The following is a 26145-nucleotide window of genomic DNA, read 5'->3' as shown; positions in this document are numbered from 1 at the left end:
GTGAAATTTATAATTAGGTATTGGAATGCCTTTGTCTAATTTTGCAGGTTTCACGTAGATTTGTATATAGTTAATTATTTAAAATAGAACTGAGAATTAATAATATTTGGAATATAATTAAAAACTGCATTTTAGCGCGAAATAAAACTGTCAGATTCTCCGAGCTCAAACTCCAGTTTCAATTTCAATTTCGAAAACCCCCAAAAATTCGAAATGCATAAGAACAAGAAGAATCCGCCACAGATTGATACAACGAAAACAACATGATCAGCCGAATCGGCGGCGGCACCACCAGTCGAGGAAATGGAATGAATTCCGGTGCTGCTGCGGGTTCTGAATTTGACTCGTCTATGCAATCAATTGATGAAGAAGGTTAGGTTTGATTTTCTTTGAATCTACTTTATTTTAATTGTTGGAATGGAAGATGGATTTACTCAGTTTTGGTTTAGGAATATCTTGTAGTATTCAATATTGTGTTGAACACAAATGTTATTAGTGAATCATTCACATGAAACATTATTCCGAATTTCGAATGAAGTGAAATCCGCCTCCGCCGGGATCTCAAGCACTGAATTCTATCTCCGGTACAGCGTGGATTTCATAAACCGGGTCAAAAACCGGCTCAACGACGGCCAGCGCAACCGTGAGTTCCTCGATTGCATCAGTGCATTCTCACGCGGCGAAATCGACGTCAATGCCGTCCGTGAGAAGGCCGCAGCGCTGTTCGGGGGAATAAATAGCGACCTCTACCGCGAGCTCGAGGGCTTCCTCCCCAGGCGTTCTAGCGACGCTGGTGCTGCTGAATTGGACTCGTTTATGCAATCAATTGGTGAGAAAGGTTAGGTTGATTTTCCCCTCTATTGGTGTTCTTTCTTTTCGTTCTGTTTGTTGTTTTGATTGTGGGAATGGAAGATGGATTTACTTAGTTTTGTTCTAGGAATATCTTGTGTTCAAAATTGACTGTAAAGAGCTGCATTGTTCCCTCGTTCGATAGTTTTAGGGGTTCACAAAATCATATCACTTCACTATTTGCGTTGTTTGGTACTTTCAAATTCAAGGAGAACTAGTTCTGGTGGGATTCAACATAAGCAGATTTCTTTTGTAGAAATGTGTAGTTGTAGAGTCTAGAAGTCAGTGTTGTATTGTATGTACTCGAATGATATGAAATGAAAACAGTGGATGCATAGTTTAATGTATTAATCTTTCTGTCTGTTCAGAATCTTTTTGTAACATTGTTCTTGCAGTTACTGTTCCATCCATCCTGATTCTCCCTCTTCTTTGTTACACCCATTCTTTGTCGAGTTTGTGCTCAGGATTGCATGACTGAGTTAATTTTGTTTTTTGTGATTATAATATTCTTCCGTACAGCTGTTCAGTTTGATATCGTCTGGGGTAGTGGGAATGGATATGACTTATGAGTTATGAGAGTTCCATGGCATTTTGTGTGCTTTGATTTTTGTATGGATTTTTTGTTTTGTTGTGCTTGCTGCATAGTAAGATGTGGGCAATGCGGAAGCATATAGGTCTATTTCATTTGTGCTTGGGTAATTAGATGGGCAAAGATTGATATTAAAGAGCTATATTGTTCCCTTGTGCAATTGTTTAGGGGTTCGTCTTCATTATTTGTTTTGTTTGGACTGCTGATGGTTTTCAACATCAGCAGACAAGGTCTATTCCATCGACGGTTGGGATTGGCCTATTTCTATTATAGAGTCTCCTCCAATTCTATTGAGCAGATGAGAAATTTCAGTTAAGAATCAAAATCAATGTCGTATCAGTGTCGTGTTGTATGTCCTCAGATGATATGAAATGAAGCATAATTCGATGTATTGATTTTTCTCAGTTCAAAATCTTTTTGCAACATTGGTGTTGCTGTTACTGGTCAGAATCTGCTTGTTTCCATCCATCCTGATTCCACCTCTTCTTTGTCACCCCCATTGGTGGATAACCACAAGCCCATGTGTTCGTGTAAGCAATAAACGAAAAGCATCCTAACTCGATTAGATGGAGTGTCCAATTTATTTGGTTTTTAAAATGAAAAGTTTCTTAGTTATGTACTTCTATGATGGAGAGAAAAGACGGTTTCATTGAACTAAAAAGAGTTCGAGGGTTTAATGTTCCAATAAAGTAAGATGAACGGCTAATTGTACCTCTCGTTTTCAATTTAGTTTGTCCCTTCCTGGCCTTCCCGGACACTCTGGCTTTTCTGTACCAGGGTATACACGTGATCCCTTTCTCCAATCTGCTGTCAAAATTTTGTTAGACAGAGTGGGTTGATGAACTATAGCATAGGTGCTGTTGTGGTGGTTTCTCAACCAAGGCCTATTTGCACACTTATCTGCTTATGCGCCATTCTTTGTCGAGATTGTGGTCAGCATTTCAGACTGAGTCAATTTTGTTTGTAGTGTTGATAAATCTTCTTCTGTATATCTGTTCAGTTTGGTATCGTCTGAGGTAGTGGGAATGGACATGACTTCTGAGAGGTGTGATATTTTATGTGCGTTGATTGGTCGCGGTAGGTTTTTCATCACGGATAAATGATGACTGGTTCTCTAGTATAATTGTATCTATACATCTTAGAAATTACTTATTGCCTAACCAATGTCTATCAGTTCACCATCTTCTACGTTCTCTCCTTTACATGCCCATTAAATTTTTTATTCTACTTTACCTATGCAGGTATGGGTGATGCTAGTCTAACTTTTGGACCTATGGAAGGTATGTGTGTTGGCCATAGGATCTTTGCATGCTCTGAAATCTGATAGGTTGGCAGTTATGTGTGTGTGTGTGCGTGCGCGCGCGCGTGAGAGAGAGATTATGCCTGTTGTTCCTTCGTTTCTGTGCTCAATTGGTTGCTGAAGAGCGGTGGACTCTTGTTGTACAGAAATCGCAAGAATGAAGGGAAATTATTAGACTGGAATGACATAGATGCTAAGATAGTAGGTCTTAACTCAGCCTACGAGTGAGCTGTTGCTAATTCAAGCGTCATATCAAGAATGTTGAATATCTGTAGTTGCCATATAATAACATGTTCTCTGACATTTTGCTGACAACTGAAGGTGCGAGTGTTGAACTGGTTTGCATCGAATTTTACAAGAGCTCTGAGCTTTTCTTCTTGTGCAACTGTTTATGTTTCTCTATGATGTTAAGTTGTTCTCTCTTACTAGCAGCAATGATCTAACTTACTAACGAAAAAAAAAAATTCTTCGGCATACAGGTACTGGCGGATCAGCGCTCAACTTAGAAAAGCATATGGATCCCGAGGCACATCCTTTTTCCATCATCACGGAAGCTGATGCAGTTAATGTTTCTCCAAAGAATCGGGCCGATACTCCTCCTGGAAAAGGTTGGTCCACATTTTGTTTTATATTTATGAATTTAATTCATTCACGAGATCTAGCTTTGTTAACGGATGATCCGTTTTCTGTAAAAATCTTGTATGGATATTAGATGACCAGTGTTCCATTTTCTGCAGGTGAGCAAAGAAAAACTTACTGTGGGAGGGTGATAACAGTAAAGATGGGAGAGTATACAAAGAGAATAGGTATTAATGGCACAGGAGATGCTATAAAGGAAACCATCAAATCTGCATTCGGGCTGAGAACAAAACGTGCGTTCTGGTTGGAAGACGAAGATAATGTTGTTCGAGCATTGGACAGAGATATGCCGCTTGGGAACTACACTCTACATGTCGATGAAGGTACTGCACAAAACGCCACATAAATTACTTATAAGTGATTGTAGATTGAAGTTCCCTTGGTCATATCATGCTTACATCGTGTAAAGCTCGAAAATGACAACCCTCATTTCAGGCCTGATGATTAGAGTTTGTTTGCCAGAGCACCTGCCAGTGCACACAGAGGAGAAAACCTTCTATACGGATGATGACTTTTGCCAGTTCCTCTCACGACGTTTCTGGACTTGTTTGAGAGAGAACGGTGGCTACCGGCATATTGACAGCATGGACGAGCTATGTCACGGGGCTGTGTATCGTGGTGTGTCATCATCTGAGAACATTCTATTCTGAAACTTGTGTATGTAGAGAGACCACAATATTTTGTTCAAGGATATAGTTGGATTCTTGTGACAAATTGTAAAACAGTTAGACACCACTGTATATCATTCTAAATTTCTTGATAATAGTAGGTAGTTTTGAACTTATGATCATTTAATTTCAGAATCGGATGATTAATAATTTCAGCATAGAAATTTAGGAGAGAATACCATCATGGTTTGTTTGAGATTTTGGCCCTAAAAATGCACTCAAAAACTACACACTTCATAATTCATTCAAAGCTTAAACAATGCAACATTACCAACTTCCATGAATCAATCATACATAACAAACACAAATTGTAAAATGAATGACTCACAAGAGTGAGTCACCATTGTTCTGTTCCTTTCAACCACAAAAATCTCAAGGAGAGAAAAACACAAAAGCTGCAGCAAAGTCTAGTTATTAATGGTTCATCCCAGTCATCGCTCTTGTATGATATACGGGTTCTGTCACTTCCAGCCAAACACAGAAATCTCAAGGAGAGAAAATAAAAGCTGCTGCAGCATATGGTTTATTATCTTCTTTCATGGCTCGTCCCAGTCATCGTTCTTGTATGATACTAGAGTATCAACCTTGTGAATCTGCAACGCGAGACATAGCCTCGTCAAATCAGATTTTACTTGCAACACACTAGATATCTCATATCCATCAGATTCAGACCAAATTGAAATTTTACCTTTGTATCAAAAGAGTGTAGTTTCACCATTTGCGGGTTGGCAATAAGCTTAGCGTCACTCTCCATCCAAGTAAAAGGGACCGAGCAATCTTTATCAGTGTAGGCTAAGACATCAAACACACCTACAACAGCCACAAAATACCAAATCAAACACACACATATTTGGACAGAGACAAAACATACATATTATCTTGATCATGTATTGGTCAGATAGCTCGTGTCCGATAGATTTCAAGACTCTTACATGTTTCATCGAGGCATGGCAAGTACGTAATGCTGGATGCTATCTGCCTCATGATTGCCTGAATTTCCCTCATAATCTCCTTATCACTCTTCTCCCTAGACACTCTGAACATCGAGATCCCATTTAATATACATAGCTTGCAGCAAACTAGCTTCACAAACCTTAAAAAAGCAATCAAAAACATCATATTACCCCGTCTCAACGACCTCTCCATCCGTCTCAATGCTGAAATTCCATCGCTCTAGAACCTCTCCACTAGCTTTGCTCATGATCACCAGCACCACCCTCTGCAGCTTCCCTGCCTCCAGCCACTCTACGCATTTGTTTCATTTTCAATAAACATACTAACATCTACACAACCTGCACACCAACTAATCCTAAACTATGAAAACGCATATAACATTAGCTGAAATTTTTACCAGAGAGTTGAGAAGTGAGATTCGAAATGAAGGATTTAACCCCCTCGTCTTGAGTAAGCAACAACGGGAGACCGTATTTCTTAACCCTCGCAAAACTTTCTTCTGGATATAATCCACGATTGTACAAAATACTACAAAAAATTATTTCTAAATCAAAATTCTGTCTCTCATCCCCACAAAATTAAATACTAGATGATAAATTTTGAGATAAACAGAACAGTATATCCTTACCTGTTTGCTGCATAACCTGAAATCGTTTTTCCCCCAAATAAAAAGTTTGATTAGTAAAGGACAAAAACCTAATCAGAAGAAGAAAAAAAGCAATTGAAAAACGCATACCGAAAAATTCACTAACGATGGCGGCTGATCCTCGCAGAGTGATGATGTCTTTAGTGGCAGTTTTCGACGCCATGATTCCTTTTACTCTCGAGTTTTCAGATCTATTGTATCACTGGTAACAGAAATTTAGGGCAGAAAATGAAGGTGATGAGATGAAAATTGAAAACAAATTTAATGAGGAAGTTTAGAAAAGAGGGGTTTTAATGGAAATGCAACGGCTAGATTTTGTTTGCCAGTGGGGTTTCAACGCAACGGTCATTTATTTTAAATTTGTTTTATTTAACATAAAACCATAAAATTAAAAATGTTAAAATCTATATAAATGAAATGTAGTAAGTTTTACTTTTGAATGATAATTTTATAATAATAAAATATGAGTTAAAAAGACTAGAGTTATTACACAATTCATACGACAAATTTCATAATTGTGTCATAGGAGAGTGTTACTAGTATAAAATAGTAGTAGTAGTATAAAATGATTAAATAATGAAATTTGATTTTCTCAATTTCCAAGCAACATCTTTTTATTTATTAATAGATGATACTTCCTCTGTCTCATAAAGATTGTCCCATTTTTCCATTTTCGTCCGTCCCACAAAAATTTTCAATTTTTACCATTTTTTTGTAGTGGACCTTATATTCCATTAACTTCATTCATACTCACATTTTATTATAAAACTAATTTATAGTGGACCTTATATTCCATTAACTTTATTCATACTCACATTTTATTATAAAACTAATATATAAAAGTAACACACGTATTCTACTAACTTTTTCAATTCGATTTTCATTACATTTCTTAAATCATGTGTCCGGTCAAAGTGAATCCATCTTTATAGGACGGATGGAGTATCTTTAAACTTATTCGAGTGATATTAACATACTATAGCTTTACGGTTCCATATTAGATAATTTCATCTAAATGTATTCTATAAGATATCATATATTAATTTCACTTAAGTTTTTTATTATAGGATAGTTATGAACAAATCAAATTTATGGTTTTTCCAACTAGAATTTTTGTTAAATTGTGTGATGAACTAAAATTTGATCAGCATTTTTCTTACTACAATTTACCATTAAGTTGTGGAGTATATCATTCAATTCATCATACGACATGTTTTTCATTGGGATCCTTCGTGAACTGATATTCTGGATTTTAATTTAGGAACACGACTAAAGTAATTTAATTGTCAATTTATTATAATATAGGTCTCTAAAAAGTATTTAAAAATTTTCCACTTTTAAATTCTTTATTTCAAGTTTTTATAAAATATTAGTAATATATTCTACTAATTCATTCCACTCATATTATTATATTATTATATTATAAAATACAATTCCATTTGGTATCTTGGAATCGTTTATAGAATTGGAGTTTTTAATTCCAAATTCAACTATTTAACCAAAATACATTAATATAGAATTGAATTATAATTACAATTTCTCTTAATTCCATATCAAAAGGAAATAATGAGAATTTCAAATAGTTATAAATCTCGGTAGAGGAGCATAATTCAATTCCATTGTATGCTAATTTCAATTCAGATTAACTGATTACCATTTTTTTGGGGAAAAAAATCAACAGTACAAATTTTACACGAGGAGCTAGAACGATCCCCAAACTGGGAAGAAACAAAAATAAATCTCAAAAAATCAACTGGGGAAAATTTAATCATTATCTTACTAATCTAAAGTGACAGTTTGGTGAGAAGACAATTCTATCCTTTTTGGAGGGAAAATATGAAGCTATTTTATTTACCTTTTTGGTCATTTTGAGAAATAATAACTATTGGATAGAAAATTGGTACAATCAAATGATAGCTTCCCAATCAAGATTTGGAATAATTATAAACTACTCCTAACATTGAATCTGCAAAATGAAACATAAAGAGATAAGGGGGAGAAGAAGAAAGAGGAAGGAGAAAGTGTGCATCGAGGAAGACCCCCAATCATCGCCGGAGCGGCGGCGGACGGCAGCAGCAGCTGTGGTGTGATAATGAGAGAGAAAGGTGAGAAGGAGAAAGAGAGAATCGCGGCTGTGCGGCACAGTGGTGCGCTGGGTGAGACGGCGAGAGAGATGACAGGTACTCAGCCGGATCAACGAGCTAAGAACCCAAATCAACGACACACAACGGAAATATAAACGTAAAGAACAATGCGAATGGGATTTTAGTGAGCTTTATTGATGTAATCAAGGTGAAACAGAGAGTAACAACGAATTACAATAGAATTGAACGAAAGAGAATGAAATAACGAACTATGCTTTGGATCCTCGATCCTCAGCCCATGCACTCACACAATCCACGCCCTTCTGGAATGTGGTCCCCTTCTTATATAACCACCACTCTCCACCTCACCAATTAGTTAACTACCTTCCACACGCCCTCCATACGCCAGCACACTCCTTCCACACGACGACCTGGATGCGACACGCGCTGTTTATTCAATAAGAAACTAAATAGCATGACAAGGTGCATGCGTCACCATCTATGTTGCATGCAGACGCCAGCTCACACGTTGTGCATGCAACAAGAGATGCCGGAGATGAGGAGTAGGAGGCGGCGATGCAGCTTTGCAGGAGGGTGACGACGGGCGTGAAGAGAGAAGAGCGAGGGAGGTGGACAGTGCTGGGGATAAAAAAGAAGATAGGAGAGAGGGAGGCAGACGAGCAGTGCAGCCTCGCAGCTATCCCACACGGCAGCGGCGAGGTGGTGTAGGCCGGGCAGGGATGGCGGTGGAGGCGTGAAGGAGAAGACGGGAGGAGAGGGAGACAGATTTTGCATTTGTACTTTTTAAAGAATTGGGTCAAGCCCATTTAGCAAAACCTAATTCAGACCCTGGGGAGGTAATATTAATTTTATTTAGTAACTAATTATTGAAAAGTTTATAAATTTTTCTTTTGTAAGAAATTTTATAAAATTATGAATTCATTAGCTTCGTGATAAAAAAATTTCTTTTTTAAAAATAAAAGATAATAATAGTTTAGAGTTTAGAGTTTTCATTTATCATGACAAAATTGTTTTGTTTTATCATTTTATTCCCCGTATAAATATTTTTCTTTTGGTTTGAATATTTTTTATAAGAAAACATGATAACTGTTTTTATTTTCTGAATAAAAATGAACAATTATTTAGAGTTGCGTATTATTAATACTATATGTTTTGAAAAAGGAAAAATCATTGAATAATATTCATATCAGTTTTTCTAAAATTTTAGACGTTAGGATTGAGAATATTCAGAAAATAGTAGTAAATGAAAACATAAAAGTCAACTTTGACATATTAATAATAGTAATAGTAATACTGTTACATAGAAATAATATTTGTATATATCTTAGTAAATTCTTCATTTAGAGTTAAACAAGATAAATATATTTCTATTCTTTTAAATCTTCATATTAATTTGAATTTATATTTTCTATAAATTTATTATATATTGTATTCATTATTTCAAATTCTTATGTCCTGTGCTATGGTGTTAATACTAGTAAATTAAAAATTGTAGAGCAACAAAACAGCCATAAACAGTTAGCAGAAAGTTCAAGCAACCACCTCAATAAACAATAGTACTTAAAACAACTGCTTTTAAAACATTCTACAAAAACTCAAGACTGCCAGATGACAATTATACGTATAACTTCAGAACTAAAATAATATATTTAAGAAAGGTTTCATTCCCAGCCAGTCGGGGCAATGTCCACCGGAGCAGCTGCCGGTGGAACTACAGTTGTTGCAGCATCAGCCGGAGGGGCCACAGCTGCATCCCATCCATCGGGACCTAAACACATAAAATGAGTTTATTACAATCATATAACAAGAGGAACCCTTTTAAATGACAACTAGAATCAAGCATTTTATATTATACACAAACCATGCCGTAGTTTCATGTTGTAAAGTTATACAGTTCCAAAACAAATGGTTGACATAAAACAAGTTATCACTTCAAGCCAAAGTTGAAAATTTAAACATATCTAAGTATTGCCATTTTTTATCCAATTTTTCAAATTTCCCCAAATTCTCCATACCCTCCCCACTAAAATTCTTAAATATTCCACCTCAAAGTTGTATTAAGGCAACGAATCAACAATATCATTAAAGAAAGGATAACCTGTTTCAGCAGCTGCCCAACCATCGGCAACTGGTGCAGCTGCACCAGCCAAGTCGGGAGCCCATTGAGCCTCTGGGATTTGAGCAGTAGACCAGTCGCCTCCAATAGCAGCAGCACCGTAATCAGCATAATCAAGAGCTGGAGCTTCCTCCTGTTCCTCTTCCTTAGCCTCCTCAGGCTCCCTATAGAAGAACAGATCCACCTGTAGGAAATGATAGTAAGATGGGACAGTACAAAGACTGTCAAGTATATTGTACTTTTCGTTTCACATCACATACATGTGGACATCAAAACCAAACATCAACTTTCATGCTGTAGGCGAACAAGTATAAAATTATGAAATATACTAGTAATATAAAACAGATGATTTCCATTTGCAACACAGAGCTTCAAAGCATCAGAATATGTCATGTCAAACAAAAAATCTCAATATATTCCACTCCTGAATCTTACCATAATATCCCATTTGTGACCAGGAGCAATGACACCACGCATCTGAAGCACCATCCTGGCCAGAAGCCAGAACAGACAGCCAATGCTGTGTTTTCCCTTGTTATTGGCAGGAATTCCAATATCCACATATCGCATAGGCGAGTCAGTATCACAGAAAGCAATTGTGGGGATATTGTACAAAGCAGCTTCTTTGATAGGCTGTACAAGAATTTAAAATGTTAGAGCCAATATTGAATACAATGTGACATGAACATCGTTACACAATCACAATTAGTAGCTCACCTGGTGGTCAGTTCTTGGGTCAGTCAGAATCAGGAGCCTTGGCTCGCTGAAAGTAGTCTGGAGCTGATTGGTGAAGGTTCCAGGTGTGTGACGCCCAGCAATAGCATTAGCACCAGTGTACTGAGCAAATTTCAGAACGGCTCTCTGACCATAAGGTCTAGCAGATTGAACAATGATGTCCTGGGGATTCTCAATTCCAACAATGACTCGGGCAGCCATCTGCAGCTTCTCCCATGTCTTCCCAAGATTGATGATGTAAATTCCTAAGTGGTATAAATAAATTAAAACCAATATCAACAGCCAATCAATATAGTGAACAAATTACAATATATGTGAAGTATCAATGAAGAAATCATGCATACACTATCAACAAGTAATTGGATTCGGCATTACAGTTTAAAATCCATCTTTAAGAAGACACTACATTTTTTTTACCGAATATAACACAATTCAAAGACGCATTCCTCACTGACTATGACAGAACGAGGTAATCCTAGTGGTCAATTTGTTGAAATCTACTGTTTGTTTGACAATCATATTAACAGAGGTCAAAAAGCTTCATAAACACGTACCAATCGAGTCTACTGAGTACTAACTTCCTAAATTGATGAAACAAGAGAAAATCAACAGACAATTAAAATTCAAAAACGTTGCAAAATATATAGAAAATCAAGCACTACAGCGCTTGAATTATGAAACAAAATACAACAGCGCTTGAATTATAAAACAAAATACAACAGTGATTGAAGAGCAGGCATTATGGAAACATAAGAAGCAGTTCTAATGACGACATTCAAATGAGACATCTCGATTACCATCGTTGCGGCGCTTAAAGGCGTAGCGCTCCATCTGGAAATCGCAATTTTTGGTTCCGAGATGAACCTCGGCCGCCAGCATGAGCTGAATGTCGGCCTCTCTTGTGGAGAGCACCCTTTGATCAGCCATGGTTGAATGCTCTTCGCCGCTCCGCTCAAAGGAGTATTGTATTTGTTGCTTCTGCTATAAACCCTAATCATCGATATACCTATATATGCCTCATTACTTTTCAGTTGGGCCGTTTGGGAAGCCCAATAATTTGTTTTAATTGTAAAAAATAAAAATTAATCTCCGTTCACTCGCCCATTCTCAGGGATCCATCATGGCATCAACATGGGTCATGGAGAATAGTAAATAGGTCCATCGTACCCTACGTAATTATCAAAAATTATATAGGAGTTTAATAATACTCCATTAACATTATTAAAATCTTTAATTTAAGACTATGGAAGGAATTTAGTACACTATACTATATTTTGTATGAAGAATTATTTCATACCTATATTTGCCTCATTACTGCTATAAGTCGTTGTACACCTTCCAACTTCCTTTAGGCTCTGGATGTGGGATATTATACTCAACAGCCTCCTCGTCCCCTCTTCCAGTGCCACTTCTCCTGTGCATTCATGTGCAAAATGCATGAGATCATTGGTTCATATTCACATACGCTTTAACTATATAACAAATGTAAGTTAATCTAGTATTTTTATAAATTATTGATAGGGTATGTTTAGCATGATATGTTAGGCTAAGGTGATCTTATTTAGGCCTGCTTAATCGGTTCTCCGGTTATCGGGTACCCGGAATCAAAACCGGAACCGACCGGGTAATTGAGGAACCGGGAACCGATTTACCGGTTCCGGTTCTAATGTTTCTAAAAAGTTCCGGTCCCGGTTCTACCCGGAACCGACCGGTTCTTACCCGGAACCGAATAATAAATCAATTTTAGATTTTCAATTTTAGATTCTAATAGTATTATGAATATCAAATATAAATATACTACAAAACTATCCCTAATAAATAATAATACTATAGGATCTTAATCTTACGGTAAGTTTAATCCCTTTGGTTTGATTTGGATATTATTGTTGGTTTGATATGGATATTGTTAACAGTATTACTTGTTTTTTTTTGTTTTTACTTTTTAGACTTGGTATCATTGATTTGGAATTTTGGATGTTGTTGTTGGTTTTGATTTAGTCGTTTGGATTTTGTTTAAATATTGTTGGAATGTTGGTTTTGGTTGTACACTAGTTATAGTATTTTGTTGTGTTGATTTTATTTTTTAGGTGTTATAATTTTTTGGTATTTATTGAATTATTACTTTTAGGAATTGGAATATTGGATGATAAATATTACTATTATCATGTTGATTTGTATTTTTGTGTGTTTATTTGAAATTTTAGGTATTAACTACTATATTTCTAGATGTTGAATTATTTAAAAAAATTTAAAACGAAAACTATAAATCGGATCCGGTTCGTAACCGGAACCGACCGGATCCGGTTCCGATTCCGGTTCTGAGATTCATGAAAATTTGTAACCGGGTATCCGGTCAAACCGGACCGGATAGAACCGGAACCGATCGGTTAAGCAGCCCTAATCTTATTAATCTTGGTCCAACAATATAATACAACTACTACCAAGTAGCCCAGTTCCCTAAGCTTCGAGGCCCAATATTGTTTTGAGGCCCGAGTCAAAAAAATCTAAAATATATTGTTCTCTCTCATTTATAGGTAAGTGATTAAATGAATTTAATTTTTAAAGGTCGTATCATGGTAGATTCAAATCGAGATCTTTGTCTTCAGGAAATATATTATTATCTTCAATGTATCAATGACGGCCTCTTCCCAAAATAATTCTGCATGTAGTTCATACATAACCATTACAAACTATACTTGCATTTCTCATAATAAAAATCCTTAGTTCATCCTCCCTCATTAATCTTGCAAAAAAATGTTATGTCATGTCATCGTGTCAATGGCACATATAGAGTATAATTCAAGAGTTTAACTTTTTATAGTACATAACTACATAAGTACATATGGAGCTCGAAAATAAAATGTATATTTCCTCAAGAATCATAATAAGTGTCGATAAATTATAATTATATTCTAAGATTGCACATGAATGGTTTCGTGGTGTAGTTGGTTATCACGTCAGTCTAACACACTAAAGGTCTCCGGTTCGAGTCCGGGCGAAACCAATATTTTTTTTAATTTTTATTTTCAAAATCTCCGTTTTTCAAATGTCTTTTTTTACACAATTTCTGATGCAGTTGCTTTTTAGTCGCATACAATATTTTTTTATAGAAATTATATTTTAATCAAATGTGAAATACAGATCATTTCTTTCCAAATGTTCGAATTTTAATATTATCCTTTTATATTTGTGGTGCTGTTGGGCTTTATAATAGATGCTTTTTTAGTTGACAAACAATACTTTTTTATAGAAATTATATGTCAAACAAGTGTGAAATACACCGCAGCAGTGACGACCAGTGTCACGCCAACCAAAAATTGGCAGTGGTATTTAAATTTTAAGTTGACATTAAATAAGTAAGAAAGTCAGAGAATCTCGTAGTAAAGAATTTTCCCACAAATAATGCGTAAATATTTTTCTTTTCCAAACAGTTAAAAGCAACATACGCCGACCAATTGTTGTTGAGCCCGAAATCATTGGTTTGGTGGTGACATGAGAGGTGACACTGAGAGGTGGAGTCGAATTCCTAGATTCAATTAATTCACTTCACTCACATTTTATCATAAAGTCAATATAAAGAAATGGATCACATATTCTACTAACTTTTATATTTTACTAATCTTTACATTTCTTAAAACATGTACTCACACTAAATGTGACTTCTAATATGGAACGAATTTGGTAATTTTTTTCTTTTGGGTCAAATAATAGATTTCATTTTAACATGGAGTAACAAAATTTTAAAAAAATAAATTCAATATGGTCCACATTTTATACATCATGCATACTCAACTATTTATTGTCCTTTCTGTATTTTCTTAAATATTTCCACCTTTATTCTATAATAATTCAATAATAAATAAAAGAGTTGAAAAGTAAGGATCCTATTCCAAATTTAGGTGACACTTTACTGGCCCAAAGTCATGATATAAAAAACAAAAACTAATTAATTATTTTCAACCTACAAACTAAGATTCTCCAATTATTCCTGCGAATATTCTTATCAAACATAATTTTTTCATAGAAAATGACAATTGCTTGCTTTCTAAGCTCGTATAAGATCTTTCATTAATAATAATTGTGACTAATTACCTATTTTTATGTATCCACAATAATTATATTATCAAACAAAATCTAAATATATTTAGCACTATGCAAAAGTGGACTAATTTTATTAGTTGTTTTTCTATAATGGTTTAATAGAGAGAGGGAAAAAATAATTCGTCTAAGGTCTCGTTCAATTAGGGATTAAGCTACTATTCCCTTTGTTCACGAATATGAGTCTCGTTTTTTCATTTTGGTCCGTCCGCAAATAGGAGTCCCGGTTCATAATTACCATAAATGGTAAAAAGGCCCCACATTACACTAACTCATTCCTCTCACATATCATTTAAAACCAATACATACAAGTGAAAATATACAAGTGAGACCTATATTCCACTAACTTTTTTTCCACCCACTTTTTTTCTTGACATTTCTTAAAATCCGTACCCGATAGAAATGAGACTCTTATTCGCGGATGGATGGAGTATATAGGAAGAGATAATTATAACTTTAAATCAAGGATCTCAATAAAACTAGTCCTAGTCTTCAAATGTTTTAAATTTGTTGCAAAATTGAACATTGTACTTTATCTTCCGAAAGTTTTGAGGTGAGATTATACATTCATCCAAGATTGGGACTTAAAATTGATTGAAATTTCTAAAATTAATTATCAAGACAATAACCTATAATAATCAAATTAGGACATCCTTTCTACAATAAATTATCAATCACTCTTCGAGGCCACAAAATGAATTAGTCCGTGGTCCTTAGAGCGTCTCCGGTGACGCCCCTCCCACTAGGACTTCCACTAGAACTTTTCATGCACTAGGACTTCCCACTAGAACATCTACTAGGACTTTCCGCAATTATTCAATTTACGGACCTTTTTATTTACGGAATTAAAATGTCGACACGGAATACGGGAAAATTCGAATACTTCATTAAAAAAATTACATAATTAAAAAAAAAAATTACATAATTTAAAAAAATATTACATAATTTAAAAATAAAATTACATAATACCTAAAAATTACATAATCATAAAAAGTCGAGAAATACAACCCTCGGCTCTCACTCCTCCTCGTCCTCGTCCTAGTCCCCGTCCTCGTCCCCATCGCCCGTGCCACTGTCGCCTCCGACGTCCCCGCCCCCAATCTCGACGCCATAATCATCAATGGGTGGCATTCCTAAATCGCGCCGACATGCATCGATGACATCCTTGCACATCCTTTTGTATACAGGATCGTGCGTGCTAAATCACTTATTCATGCTCTGCATCATGGTCTTCGTTAGCTGCGCGCGGGCGAGACGGTCGTTCATACCTGGGCCTTCAGGGGCCTCCAATTCGACCTCGTAGGACTCGTTGCCGCTGCCGCTTCCCCTCGCCATCTGCTGCGCAACCTTTTGCCCCATCGGGTGACGACGACGACGAGAGTCAGATCGTGGTAGCGGGGCCACTTCCTCGGCTTCGGGGAGCTCATGCAAACCAGCACTTCTGTTGTACTCACCGGAAGTGTTGATCTTCGTCCGCTTCCAGCCCGAGTCGACACCCGCACAAAACTTTTGCGATTCCCTGATCACGAGAAAGGCCTCCCATTGGTCAAAATCTTTGAACTTTAATTCTTTGTCGGGGTACTGGGCCAAGGCTCGTTTCTTCACATCATCCTCAGACATGCCGCTGGTTGCCATGCGCATGTTGTTTTGGTAGAGGGCGGCAAAACGACTGAGCTTAGGCCTCAACCGAAGCCACTGTTTCCGGCATTGCTCGGGAGTGCGAGGCTTTGCCCCAGACGGTTTGATTGTAAGGTAGGCCTCACTAATGCGAAGCCACATTCGGTCAACATATTGGTTCGGCCCAACATAGGGATCCTCTACTACACCGATCCAGGCCTTCGCAAGCGCGGCATTTTCCCACACTGTCCAGATCGTCCTCTTCTCCCGCTCATCCTCACCCTCCTCCTCCTCTGCCCCCCTGTGCGAGGAAGAGCTCGGGGCTTTGCCCTTGCCCTTACCCCCGCCTCTGGCCTTGTCCTTGCCTTTGCTCCTGCCCCTTGCAGCAGGCTCCGCCTCATCGAGAGTCTCACGGATCGGCGATAGCCCCAACTCCGCTCCCAACTCCTCAGAAGAGAAAGTCTCGATGCCAACGTACTGAGTCTCCGAAACAGAATTAGGGGAATCATCGGCCAACAAATCTATATATGGGCGATAGACAGATTCCCTAGGCGTCCTCGGGCTCCTGTGCTGCATCGACCCACCCACCGCCATATTTGGCGGCGTACCGCCCATCCCCACTGTCCCGGGCATCATCCCACCCACCCCCGCCATATTTGGCGGCATACCACTCATCCCCGCTGCCCCTGGCATCATCCCACCCATCCCCCGCCATATTTGGCGCCATACCACCCATCCCCGCTGCCACAGGCATCATCCCACCCATCTGACTCATCCAATTGTACATATTGTAGAACATTTGGGGAGTCATCCCCGCCATCCCCGTCATTTGGGGATTCATCCCTGCCATCTGGGGATTCATCCCCGCAAAGTTTCCCTCCGTTCCGGTGGGAATCGTGGGTGTGTTTCCTCCGCTCGTGGTGGGGGAGTTCCTATTGTACTCCATTGTAGTAGAAATGAAATTTGTAGATTTAGAGAGAGAAACTTATCAACACAAGAGGTGTGAATGAAATGAAGTTCAACGATCCCTATTTATAGAGTTTTTTTTTTTTTTTTTTTTTATAAAAAAATATAAAAAATCGGATGTCCGCCCGCCCGTGGGTCGGACGTCCGAGCCCATCCAACGGGTGTTGGGGACGGGCGTGGGCGCCCTTCTTCTTCACTACGGCGGACGTCAACGACGTCCTACCACGACGTCCGCCATTGGAGAAGCTCTTAAATGAAAATAGAGGTCATCACACATAAAATAAAGTAATATATATGACAAATATGAGAAAATCACCAAAATTTAAATTTTATATCAATTTCACAACTTAGAAAAGTAATACTATCATATTTTGAATATTGGTCTCAATTATCTCATAGTAGGATGTAGCATACGGAAATTACTATCTAGGCAAAACATTTAACTATTTAAATGACAGAGTTTAATACCCATAGTCAAACATATATTTAATTTTTACAATAATTGTGAAAGTTCATTGTTATAGAATAATTGTGAAAGTTCAAAATTATGATACAATATCGTAATTTGAAGTAATGATTAACCAGAAATTAACTACTTTTGATATTTCCTCAATTTGCAGTTATATTTAGGAGGACATTAATTTCAAATCTTTTTTCCATTTTATAGTTCAAAACCTTAATTTTCTTTTCCCCCACGAAAAGAAAGAAAACCACTCTTCCAAACCACCGGTTTCGACAAAAACCGGTTTTGAAACGCTTTTAAATATTGCCTCCTCTTTTCATTTCTCTTCACTAAACCACCTTCTTCTCACCACTCTCTTTCGCTCATTCACCAACCAAGGTTTCAGTTTTCGAGCAAATGGCCAAGATCAAGATCGGAATCAATGGTATATTACTAGATCTACGCTTTAATTCTAGTTAAATTCCGTAGTTTCATTATATACGTGCTGTTTCGCTTCAGCTTCATCTGCATTGTTCCGATCTGTTGATTCTGCTCCGTTTTGTGTTGTTTTCTCAGGATTCGGTAGAATCGGCCGTTTGGTCGCGAGAGTCGCTCTGCAGAGGGACGATGTCGAGCTTGTCGCCATTAACGATCCATTCATCACCACCGAGTACATGGTAAAATCGCGTTAATTGACAAATTATTAGTAGATTTTGAGATCTGCTTGTAATCGAGGGTTAGAGATTAATGCTGGTTGAATTTTTTCCCCTGCAGACGTACATGTTCAAGTACGACAGTGTGCACGGCCAGTGGAAGCACCACGATGTGAAGGTGCAGGACGAGAAGAGCCTTCTCTTCGGTGAGAAGTCCGTCCGAGTCTTCGGATGCAGGTTCTAGTTTGTTTGCTTGTTTTCGATTATGTTTCGATGTTTTAAATTAACTGAATAGAATGAGGGAATTGATTTGTTTATGGCTGCTGGTTTACAGGAACCCTGAGGAGATCCCATGGGGCGAGACTGGTGCCGAGTATGTTGTGGAATCTACTGGAGTCTTCACTGACAAGGACAAAGCTGCTGCTCACTTGAAGGTCGCTTTTTATTCTGTTTCTGAATCCAATTTGATAGCAAAATCGTTCAATTTGTGTTTCATTTTCTTTGATCTGTCGGCTTGTGGTGTGTTTATTGAACTTAATAAGTCTATATGGTTAAGATCTGAATGTAATATGCATTGTCAAACAATATTGATTTGAATTTCATGATTAGATCTTAGATTTGCTTAACTTTGATTGATTTCATGATTAGATCTTTTAATGTGCTTGTTATAAGTGATTGATTGTGTTGTGGATGTTGAATTTTGGGGAATTAGGGTGGTGCCAAGAAGGTTGTGATCTCCGCCCCTAGCAAAGATGCCCCAATGTTTGTTGTGGGTGTGAACGAGAAGGAATACAAACCCGAGCTGGACATTGTTTCCAACGCCAGTTGCACCACCAACTGCCTTGCTCCATTGGCCAAGGTTATCAACGATAGGTTCGGCATTGTTGAGGGTCTCATGACCACTGTCCACTCCATCACCGGTATATTCTGTTTGCTTACGTTTGTAGATTGAGATTGAATTTAATCTTACAACTGTCGTTGATCCGGTATTTGTTTGCATTCAGCCACTCAAAAGACTGTTGATGGTCCCTCAAGCAAGGACTGGAGAGGCGGAAGAGCTGCCTCATTCAACATCATCCCCAGCAGCACTGGAGCTGCCAAGGTATTGTGTTCATTCATTCATTCATCATATTTCCTAGATTTGATACTACATTATAGAGATGTACTAATTGATATGTTGTGTAGGCTGTTGGTAAAGTGCTTCCAGCTCTAAACGGAAAGCTGACCGGCATGTCATTCCGTGTCCCCACCGTTGATGTCTCAGTTGTCGACCTCACGGTCAGGCTAGAGAAGGAGGCCACTTATGACGAGATCAAAGCTGCCATCAAGTGAGCTATTTCGTTTGAAGAATGTGTGTTTGGACTTTGCTGAGAGTGTTATCTAATAATGTTGTTTGTTATTCGCAGGGAGGAGTCGGAGAACAAGCTCAAGGGCATCTTGGGATACACCGAGGACGACGTGGTTTCCACGGATTTCGTTGGCGATAGCAGGTCGAGCATCTTCGATGCCAAGGCCGGAATTGCACTGAGCAAGAACTTCGTGAAGCTCGTGTCGTGGTACGACAACGAGTGGGGATACAGCTCAAGAGTGATCGATCTGATTGCTCACATGGCATCTGTTGCATGAAGATGAAGGCCTTTTTTCCCCCTCTTAATTTCATCTTTCCGGCATTGTTTTGTGGCATTTCCCTTTCTAGTTATGACCGAAGAGTCGAGAGACTTGTAATAAATCATGTGACTGCACCTCTTTTTAGCAGTTATTTGAGTCGTTACCTTTAAATGAATTTTCCCATGATATTCAACTTGTCACTTTTTTTTTCAACCAATATTCATGTGCTACTTATTTACAAGTACTACTACTCCCTCTGTCCCAAGATATTAGACTCACTTTTTTTGTGCATATTAATTTAGTAGGTTTTGTTTAGTAGTATAAGTGGAATTGGTAGTAAAGTAAATTTTTACCATAAACAGAAATGAGTCAAATATGTTAAGACCATCCAAATAGTATATAAGTCTAATATCTTGGGACGAAGGAGTACTATTTAATTATGATAAATTAATAATCCATACTAAATGGAGTAATAGGCAATGAACCAAACTTGTAAAGACGGTACAAGAGAGTAAAATAAAATGAATCTAGAGTGCTAGGTGTTAAGCAACAAGATGGATAACATTGGTCTGAAGAGCAATTTTCCGTAATTTTCAAGAAAATCAAGTTCAAAAGTTTGACAACGAGTGCGCAAAAATGTTATAAAATACTAATAGTATAAGTTTTAATTCTTAAAATTATTATAACACTTGCTCCCTCCATCCAATAAAAATAACATATTTTAAGCTGTAACATGGTTTTGTAACACAATTGGTAAAATTAAAATGGAAAATAAGTACCATGTCATCAAAAAATAAGTTCACAAAAATTATCTGTGTATGATATAGTGGAAATACTTATGTGGGTTTATTATGGACGATTGAAATTAATGCACACGAAGGTTCATTATGTAGGAATGGGAAATAGCTCTTCACAGCCTAATACCAATGTTAGAGCATCTCCAATGCTATTAGGCCAGCCACTCTCTCTCCCTGCCACGTCAGCAGCACTAAAGATCCACCTGCCACATCAGATTTAGGCCAAGCATAGGCCAACAATAGGCCAGCCGCAAAAAAAATAATTCAAAATATACTACATTTTTACGGAATTAAAATTACGATTAAATTACGAAATTAAATTTACGAGACATATACGGGAAAATTCATTAATTGCATTTAAAAAGGTACATAGATAAAAAAAAAATTACATTTAAAAAGGTACATAATAAAGAAAAAAAAACTATCGCCGTGCAGTCCTCCGTGCCCACAACTCTTCAATTATATCCTTTTGGAGTTGAATATGAGCATCCACTAGGCGCATGTCGGCAAATTCCTTGAGGCGGTCGGCTTCATCGAGAGGTACCCCACGTCGTACGTTAGGGGTGGCCGTTCCGTGGCTTGGACCGGCTTCATCGTCATTGGCCCAACTAGTCAGTTGTACGCCTTCGTCTTCGACGATCATGTTGTGCAGGATAATGCAGGCGTACATTATTTGGGATACGCATGTGACGTCCCACAAACGCGCTGGACCCTTAATTGTCGCCCATCGAGACTGGAGCACATCAAATGCGCGCTCCACGTCCTTGCGCGCCGACTCTTGTCGTTCCGCAAAGTAGGCCTTCCTTTCATCACTTGCGTGCCTGATCGTCTTCACAAAGACAGACCACCTAGGGTATATCCCATCCGCCAAGTAGTAGCCCATATCATGCCGGTTGTCGTTGGCCACAAACGAGACGGCTGGACCGACGCCCTGGCACTTCTCGTTGAAGAGGGGAGACGAGTTCAGGACGTTGAGGTCGTTGTTCGACCCGGCTACCCCAAAATACGCGTGCCAGATCCACAGCCGGTAATCAGCTACGGCCTCGAGGATCATCGTGGGATTCTTTTACTTGTAGCTGGTCGTGTAGGCCCCCTTCCAGGCAGTCGGGCAGTTCTTCCACTCCCAATGCATACAGTCTATGCTGCCTAACATCCCGGGGAACCCATGCTTCTCCCCGTGCATCTGCATCAAATTCTGACAATCTTCGGGAGTAGGGCTTCGAAGGTACTGCTCACCGAAAACGTTCATCACGCCCTCACATAAATACTTCAGATATTCCAGGGCTGTCGACTCACCGATGTGGAGGTACTCATCCCACATGTCTGCCGTGCCTCCGTAGGCCAACTGCCTGATTGCCGCCGTGCACTTTTGAATAGGGGTGTGGCCGGGTCTGCCAACCGCATCGTGCCTGAAGCGGAAACACAGATATCGACGCTCTAATGCGCCAACGATACGCATAAATAACTCCCTGCGCATTCTAAAACGCCGTCGGAACATGTGTGCGGGAAATCGCGGGTTCTCCGAAAAGTAGTCGTCGTACAGCCGCTGATGTGCAGCGGCGTGATCTCGATCAATTACTGCTCGGTGGTGGATAACCCGTGGAGGGCGAGGTATCGCCTGCTGTTCCACCCTACGCATGTACCGCTCCATCTCGCGGTTCATGTAGGCCTCCATAGCCTCGTTCATCCTCCGTTCGTACTCCTCAGCATCCCCACCACTACCACCACTGCTACCACCCGCGTTACTCATCGCTCGATGATGCTCTTGTACAGAAACTTAGAGAGAGAGAAAACTCGTTAAAACAAGCGGTGCAAATGAAAATGAAACTAAAATCACGTTTATATAGGTTTTTTTTAAAAAAAAAAATTAAAAATCGGCGTTGGCCGATCGGACCGCCACAATGGCGGCCAGCGCATCGGCCAGCCACACGCAATCGGCTAGCCTTGGCCGGTTTTTTCGCCGAAATTCGGCTAGCCTACTCCAATGGTTCGGCTAGCCACGTCAATCGGCTAGCCGGTGGCTAGCCTACCATTGGAGATGCTCTGACTCTACAGGTTAAACTGCTAAAGGGAATTTTATATATCACAAAATAATGATTTAGTAGTAGTACTGAATGAGAATACGTTAATATTATAATTAAGTAAACAGCTTTGACATCTAGGTTTCGTGGTGTAGTTGGTTTTCACGTCAGTCTAACACACCGAAGGTCTCCGGTTCGAGTCCGGGTGAAGCCAATTTTTTTAAGTGGGACAAATTTTGGTGGACGAAGTCCGGAGGTAGTAATTTTTTTATAATTATTTTCAACGGATATGGAGTTGAAATGTAGAGAGCTAAACCCTAAGCCCAAAAAACAAACAACACTTATTTGTCTATGTAAATACCCAAGTCATACTCAAAATTTATTAAGTACTGGAGTATTTGCTTATTTTTGAATAATACTTTAATTTTTTTGTTTGAGTTTATTATGGACGATTGAAATCATTTATTTCACATACCTTATATCAGATTAAATGAAATAAAACTTTCAAATTACCATCTATCATTCCTCTTTAACATTTACATTCAGTTTTTAAGTTTCTGATTAATGGTTGAAATTATAGTGCTGTAAGTAAAATTTGAAAACAAAATAGGTCTTAGTACAGTAGAAAATAATCGGAAGCAAGAAAGGCTCAATCCAGCCGAGCAAAAATGGCAAAATTATACCCAAATATGATTCCTCTTTCGCAACAGCTGAAATCCAAATAATGCAAAAATTGTAAATAAAATCACTTTCAACAAACAAACATTAATGCATACCAATTGCAGCAATTCTAAATAATTTAAAAGCAACTTCTAATGAGTCTAGAATACTTAGAGTCTAGATGAGAATTGAGAAACATCGTGAGCATATTCAATATAATTAATAATGTTAAGCAAAAACCAGTGCGTAAGAACAGATTATAAAAAACAAAAGGACTAGAATACTTCCAAAGTGAAAAACTAAAAACATCTAGCATCCAAAATTCGATTATAACCATATAAAACGCGAACAGATTAATGGTAGGATTTCTGGAATCTCTTACGCGCACCGCAACCTCAAAACTTATTCGGCTCACTAACAAGAAGGTTTCATTCCCAGCCGGTCGGAGCAATGTCCACCGGAGCAGCTGCTGGTGGAACTGCAGTTGTTGCAGCTTCGGCGGGTGGTGCCACAGCTGCATCCCATCCATCGGCACCTACACATATTATTTAAGATTCGAGTTTATTGCTATCATATAAAGAGAGAAAATCTATTACTAAAAGACATCTCCAATTAAACAATTTTTTTATCCACAAACCATGCCATATTTTCATGTTGCAAATATACAGTTCCAATACTAAGGGTTGATATAAAAACTAGCCATGACATCAAGCCGGAGTTGAAACAATTTACACATATATCCGTAGTTTTTAGGTTGTAAGCTATAAAAACCAAGGGTTGACGATAAAACTAGTCATAACTTCAGCCCACAGTTAAAAATTGTAGTATTCATCATTTTGTTCTTCAATTTTTCATATTTCCCCAAATTATCCATATACGCCCCACTAAAATTCTTAAAATCTCCGGCATCAAAGTTGTATTCAGACAACAACCCAACAATATCACAAAAGAAAGGATAACCTGTTTCAGCAGCTGCCCAACCACCGGCAACTGGTGCAGCTGCACCAGCCAAGTCGGGAGCCCATTGAGCCTCTGGGATTTGAGCAGTAGACCAGTCGCCTCCAATAGCAGCAGCACCGTAATCAGCATAATCAAGAGCTGGCGCTTCCTCCTGTTCCTCTTCCTTGGCCTCCTCAGGCTCCCTATAGAAAAACAGATCCACCTACCAGAATAGAAAATGATAATAAGATAAGATGGGACAGTACAAAGACCGTCAAGTATATTGTCCTTTTCATTTGAGATCACATGCATGTGTACATAACATAAACTCTCAAAACATCAGAATATGTCATGTCAAACAAACAATCTCAATATATTAGTACTCCTGAATCTTACCATAATATCCCATTTGTGACCGGGAGCAATGACACCACGCATCTGCAGCACCATTCTGGCCAGAAGCCAGAACAGGCAGCCAATACTGTGTTTTCCCTTGTTATTGGCAGGAATTCCAATATCCACATATCGCATAGGCGAGTCAGTATCACAGAAAGCAATTGTGGGGATATTGTACAAAGCAGCTTCTTTAATAGGCTGCACAAGATTTTTAAAACATTAGAGCCAATACTGAATACAAATGCGACATGCAACATTGTTACACAATCACAATTAGTAGCTGACCTGGTGGTCAGTTCTTGGGTCTGTTAGAATCAGGAGCCTTGGCTCGCTGAAAGTTGTCTGGAGCTGATTAGTGAAGGTTCCAGGCGTGTGACGCCCAGCGATAGCATTAGCACCAGTGTACTGAGCAAATTTCAGAACAGCTCTCTGACCATAAGGCCTAGCAGATTGGACAATGATGTCCTGGGGATTCTCAATTCCAACAATGACTCGGGCAGCCATCTGCAGCTTCTCCCACGTCTTTCCAAGATTGATGATGTAAATCCCTGAGTGGTCAAAAAATTAAAACCGATATCAACAGCCAATCAATACGGTGAATAAATCGCAACATATTGTAAAATACCAATGAAGACGCGTTACAGTTGAAAATACAATTCGACGTCGCATTCCTCATAAACTAATGCAGAATGAATAATATTACAAGTGGTCAATTTGATGATATCTACTGTTTCTATGATATTAATATTAACGAGAGCTTCATAAACAAATACTAATCGAGTCTACCAAGCACTAACTTCCTCAAAGTGAAGAACCAAGAGAAAATCAATACACAATTCAAAATTCATAAACGGTGCAAAAAACATAAAACTAGGTAAAATCTAATAATTATGATAATTTTTAATCTTTTAGCGTATGTTGCAATGTACATTAGACGACAAAACACAGCAGCGCTTGAATTAGAAATCAAAACACACAATCGATTGAATAGCAGAAAAAAATAGCACGATAATCAGCAGATCTAATTACGATATTGAAACGATATAGGTAGACAAAGAAATAGGTGATTTTACCATCATTGCGGCGCTTAAAGGCGTAGCGCTCCATCTGAAAGTCGCAATTTTTGGTTCCCAAATGAACCTCGGCCGCCAGCATAAGCTGAATGTCGGCCTCCTTAGTCGACAGAGTCCTCGGAGGGGCAGCCATGATTCAGTTTTCGCAACAGAGATTGATTTGCAGAGATGGAGATTAAAGAAGAAGTGTGCAGTAGGTATGATAAACCCTAGATTGAAATCTTATTTATTGGGCCTAAACTGACATCAATCAATTCGTATTGGGCCGGCCCAG

At 38.4% G+C, this 26145-nt stretch overlaps 5 protein-coding genes and 2 non-coding genes across 9 annotated transcripts; 4 read left to right on the top strand and 3 right to left on the bottom strand.

Moving 5' to 3' along the window:
* Positions 1-155: 155 nt before the first annotated feature.
* Positions 156-4170, top strand: LOC125216314 (trihelix transcription factor GT-1-like). 3 transcript variants are annotated; one of them, XM_048118000.2, is made up of 6 exons: positions 156-372; positions 539-838; positions 2680-2718; positions 3218-3346; positions 3476-3700; positions 3840-4170. In XM_048118000.2, the coding sequence occupies exons 1-6, from the start codon at positions 264-266 to the stop codon at positions 4025-4027; spliced, it is 990 nt and encodes a 329-aa protein (XP_047973957.1). In that variant the 5' UTR covers positions 156-263; the 3' UTR covers positions 4028-4170. The 3 variants fall into 3 exon arrangements, with proteins under 3 accessions (XP_047973957.1, XP_047973956.1, XP_047973958.1); XM_048117999.2 differs by having other exon boundaries at positions 3813-4170; XM_048118001.2 differs by lacking the exon at positions 2680-2718 and having other exon boundaries at positions 3813-4170.
* Positions 4171-4285: 115 nt separating this feature from the next.
* MAD2 (DNA-binding HORMA family protein) lies at positions 4286-5909 on the bottom strand. The gene is made up of 7 exons (XM_048116933.2): positions 5736-5909; positions 5628-5643; positions 5397-5527; positions 5170-5290; positions 4978-5081; positions 4734-4855; positions 4286-4638 (listed from the first exon to the last, which is right to left on the bottom strand). Exons 1-7 carry the CDS (start codon positions 5806-5808, stop codon positions 4582-4584), a joined length of 624 nt encoding a protein of 207 aa, XP_047972890.1. The 5' UTR covers positions 5809-5909; the 3' UTR covers positions 4286-4581.
* Positions 5910-9268: 3359 nt separating this feature from the next.
* On the bottom strand, positions 9269-11591 carry LOC125215573 (small ribosomal subunit protein uS2y-like). Its single transcript, XM_048117028.2, has 5 exons — positions 11399-11591; positions 10584-10846; positions 10302-10499; positions 9849-10050; positions 9269-9518 (listed from the first exon to the last, which is right to left on the bottom strand). The coding sequence occupies exons 1-5, from the start codon at positions 11526-11528 to the stop codon at positions 9412-9414; spliced, it is 900 nt and encodes a 299-aa protein (XP_047972985.1). The 5' UTR covers positions 11529-11591; the 3' UTR covers positions 9269-9411.
* Positions 11592-13531: 1940 nt separating this feature from the next.
* TRNAV-AAC (transfer RNA valine (anticodon AAC)) lies at positions 13532-13605 on the top strand. The gene has a single exon. It is a non-coding gene; the product is annotated as a tRNA-Val (tRNA).
* A 4417-nt stretch (positions 13606-18022) lies between these two features.
* LOC125215842 (glyceraldehyde-3-phosphate dehydrogenase, cytosolic) lies at positions 18023-20173 on the top strand. Its single transcript, XM_048117409.2, has 8 exons — positions 18023-18169; positions 18301-18401; positions 18499-18614; positions 18712-18811; positions 19090-19297; positions 19382-19479; positions 19563-19705; positions 19784-20173. The coding sequence occupies exons 1-8, from the start codon at positions 18142-18144 to the stop codon at positions 20001-20003; spliced, it is 1014 nt and encodes a 337-aa protein (XP_047973366.1). The 5' UTR covers positions 18023-18141; the 3' UTR covers positions 20004-20173.
* Positions 20174-22943: 2770 nt separating this feature from the next.
* Positions 22944-23017, top strand: TRNAV-AAC (transfer RNA valine (anticodon AAC)). Its single transcript has one exon. It is a non-coding gene; the product is annotated as a tRNA-Val (tRNA).
* Positions 23018-23651: 634 nt separating this feature from the next.
* Positions 23652-26072, bottom strand: LOC125216687 (small ribosomal subunit protein uS2-like). Its single transcript, XM_089068190.1, has 5 exons — positions 25872-26072; positions 25084-25346; positions 24799-24996; positions 24424-24625; positions 23652-23998 (listed from the first exon to the last, which is right to left on the bottom strand). The coding sequence occupies exons 1-5, from the start codon at positions 26002-26004 to the stop codon at positions 23892-23894; spliced, it is 903 nt and encodes a 300-aa protein (XP_088924316.1). The 5' UTR covers positions 26005-26072; the 3' UTR covers positions 23652-23891.
* Between the last annotated feature and the right edge of the window lie 73 nt (positions 26073-26145).

This window comes from Salvia hispanica, chromosome 3 (genome assembly GCF_029641045.1).
Source record: "Salvia hispanica isolate PSC_SH4W2 chromosome 3, Shi_PSC_v1, whole genome shotgun sequence".
In the NCBI taxonomy this organism is placed as follows: Eukaryota; Viridiplantae; Streptophyta; class Magnoliopsida; order Lamiales; family Lamiaceae; genus Salvia; species Salvia hispanica.
The sequence above is the reverse complement of the archived record's forward strand: the minus strand, read 5'-3'. Positions and strand labels throughout refer to the sequence as shown.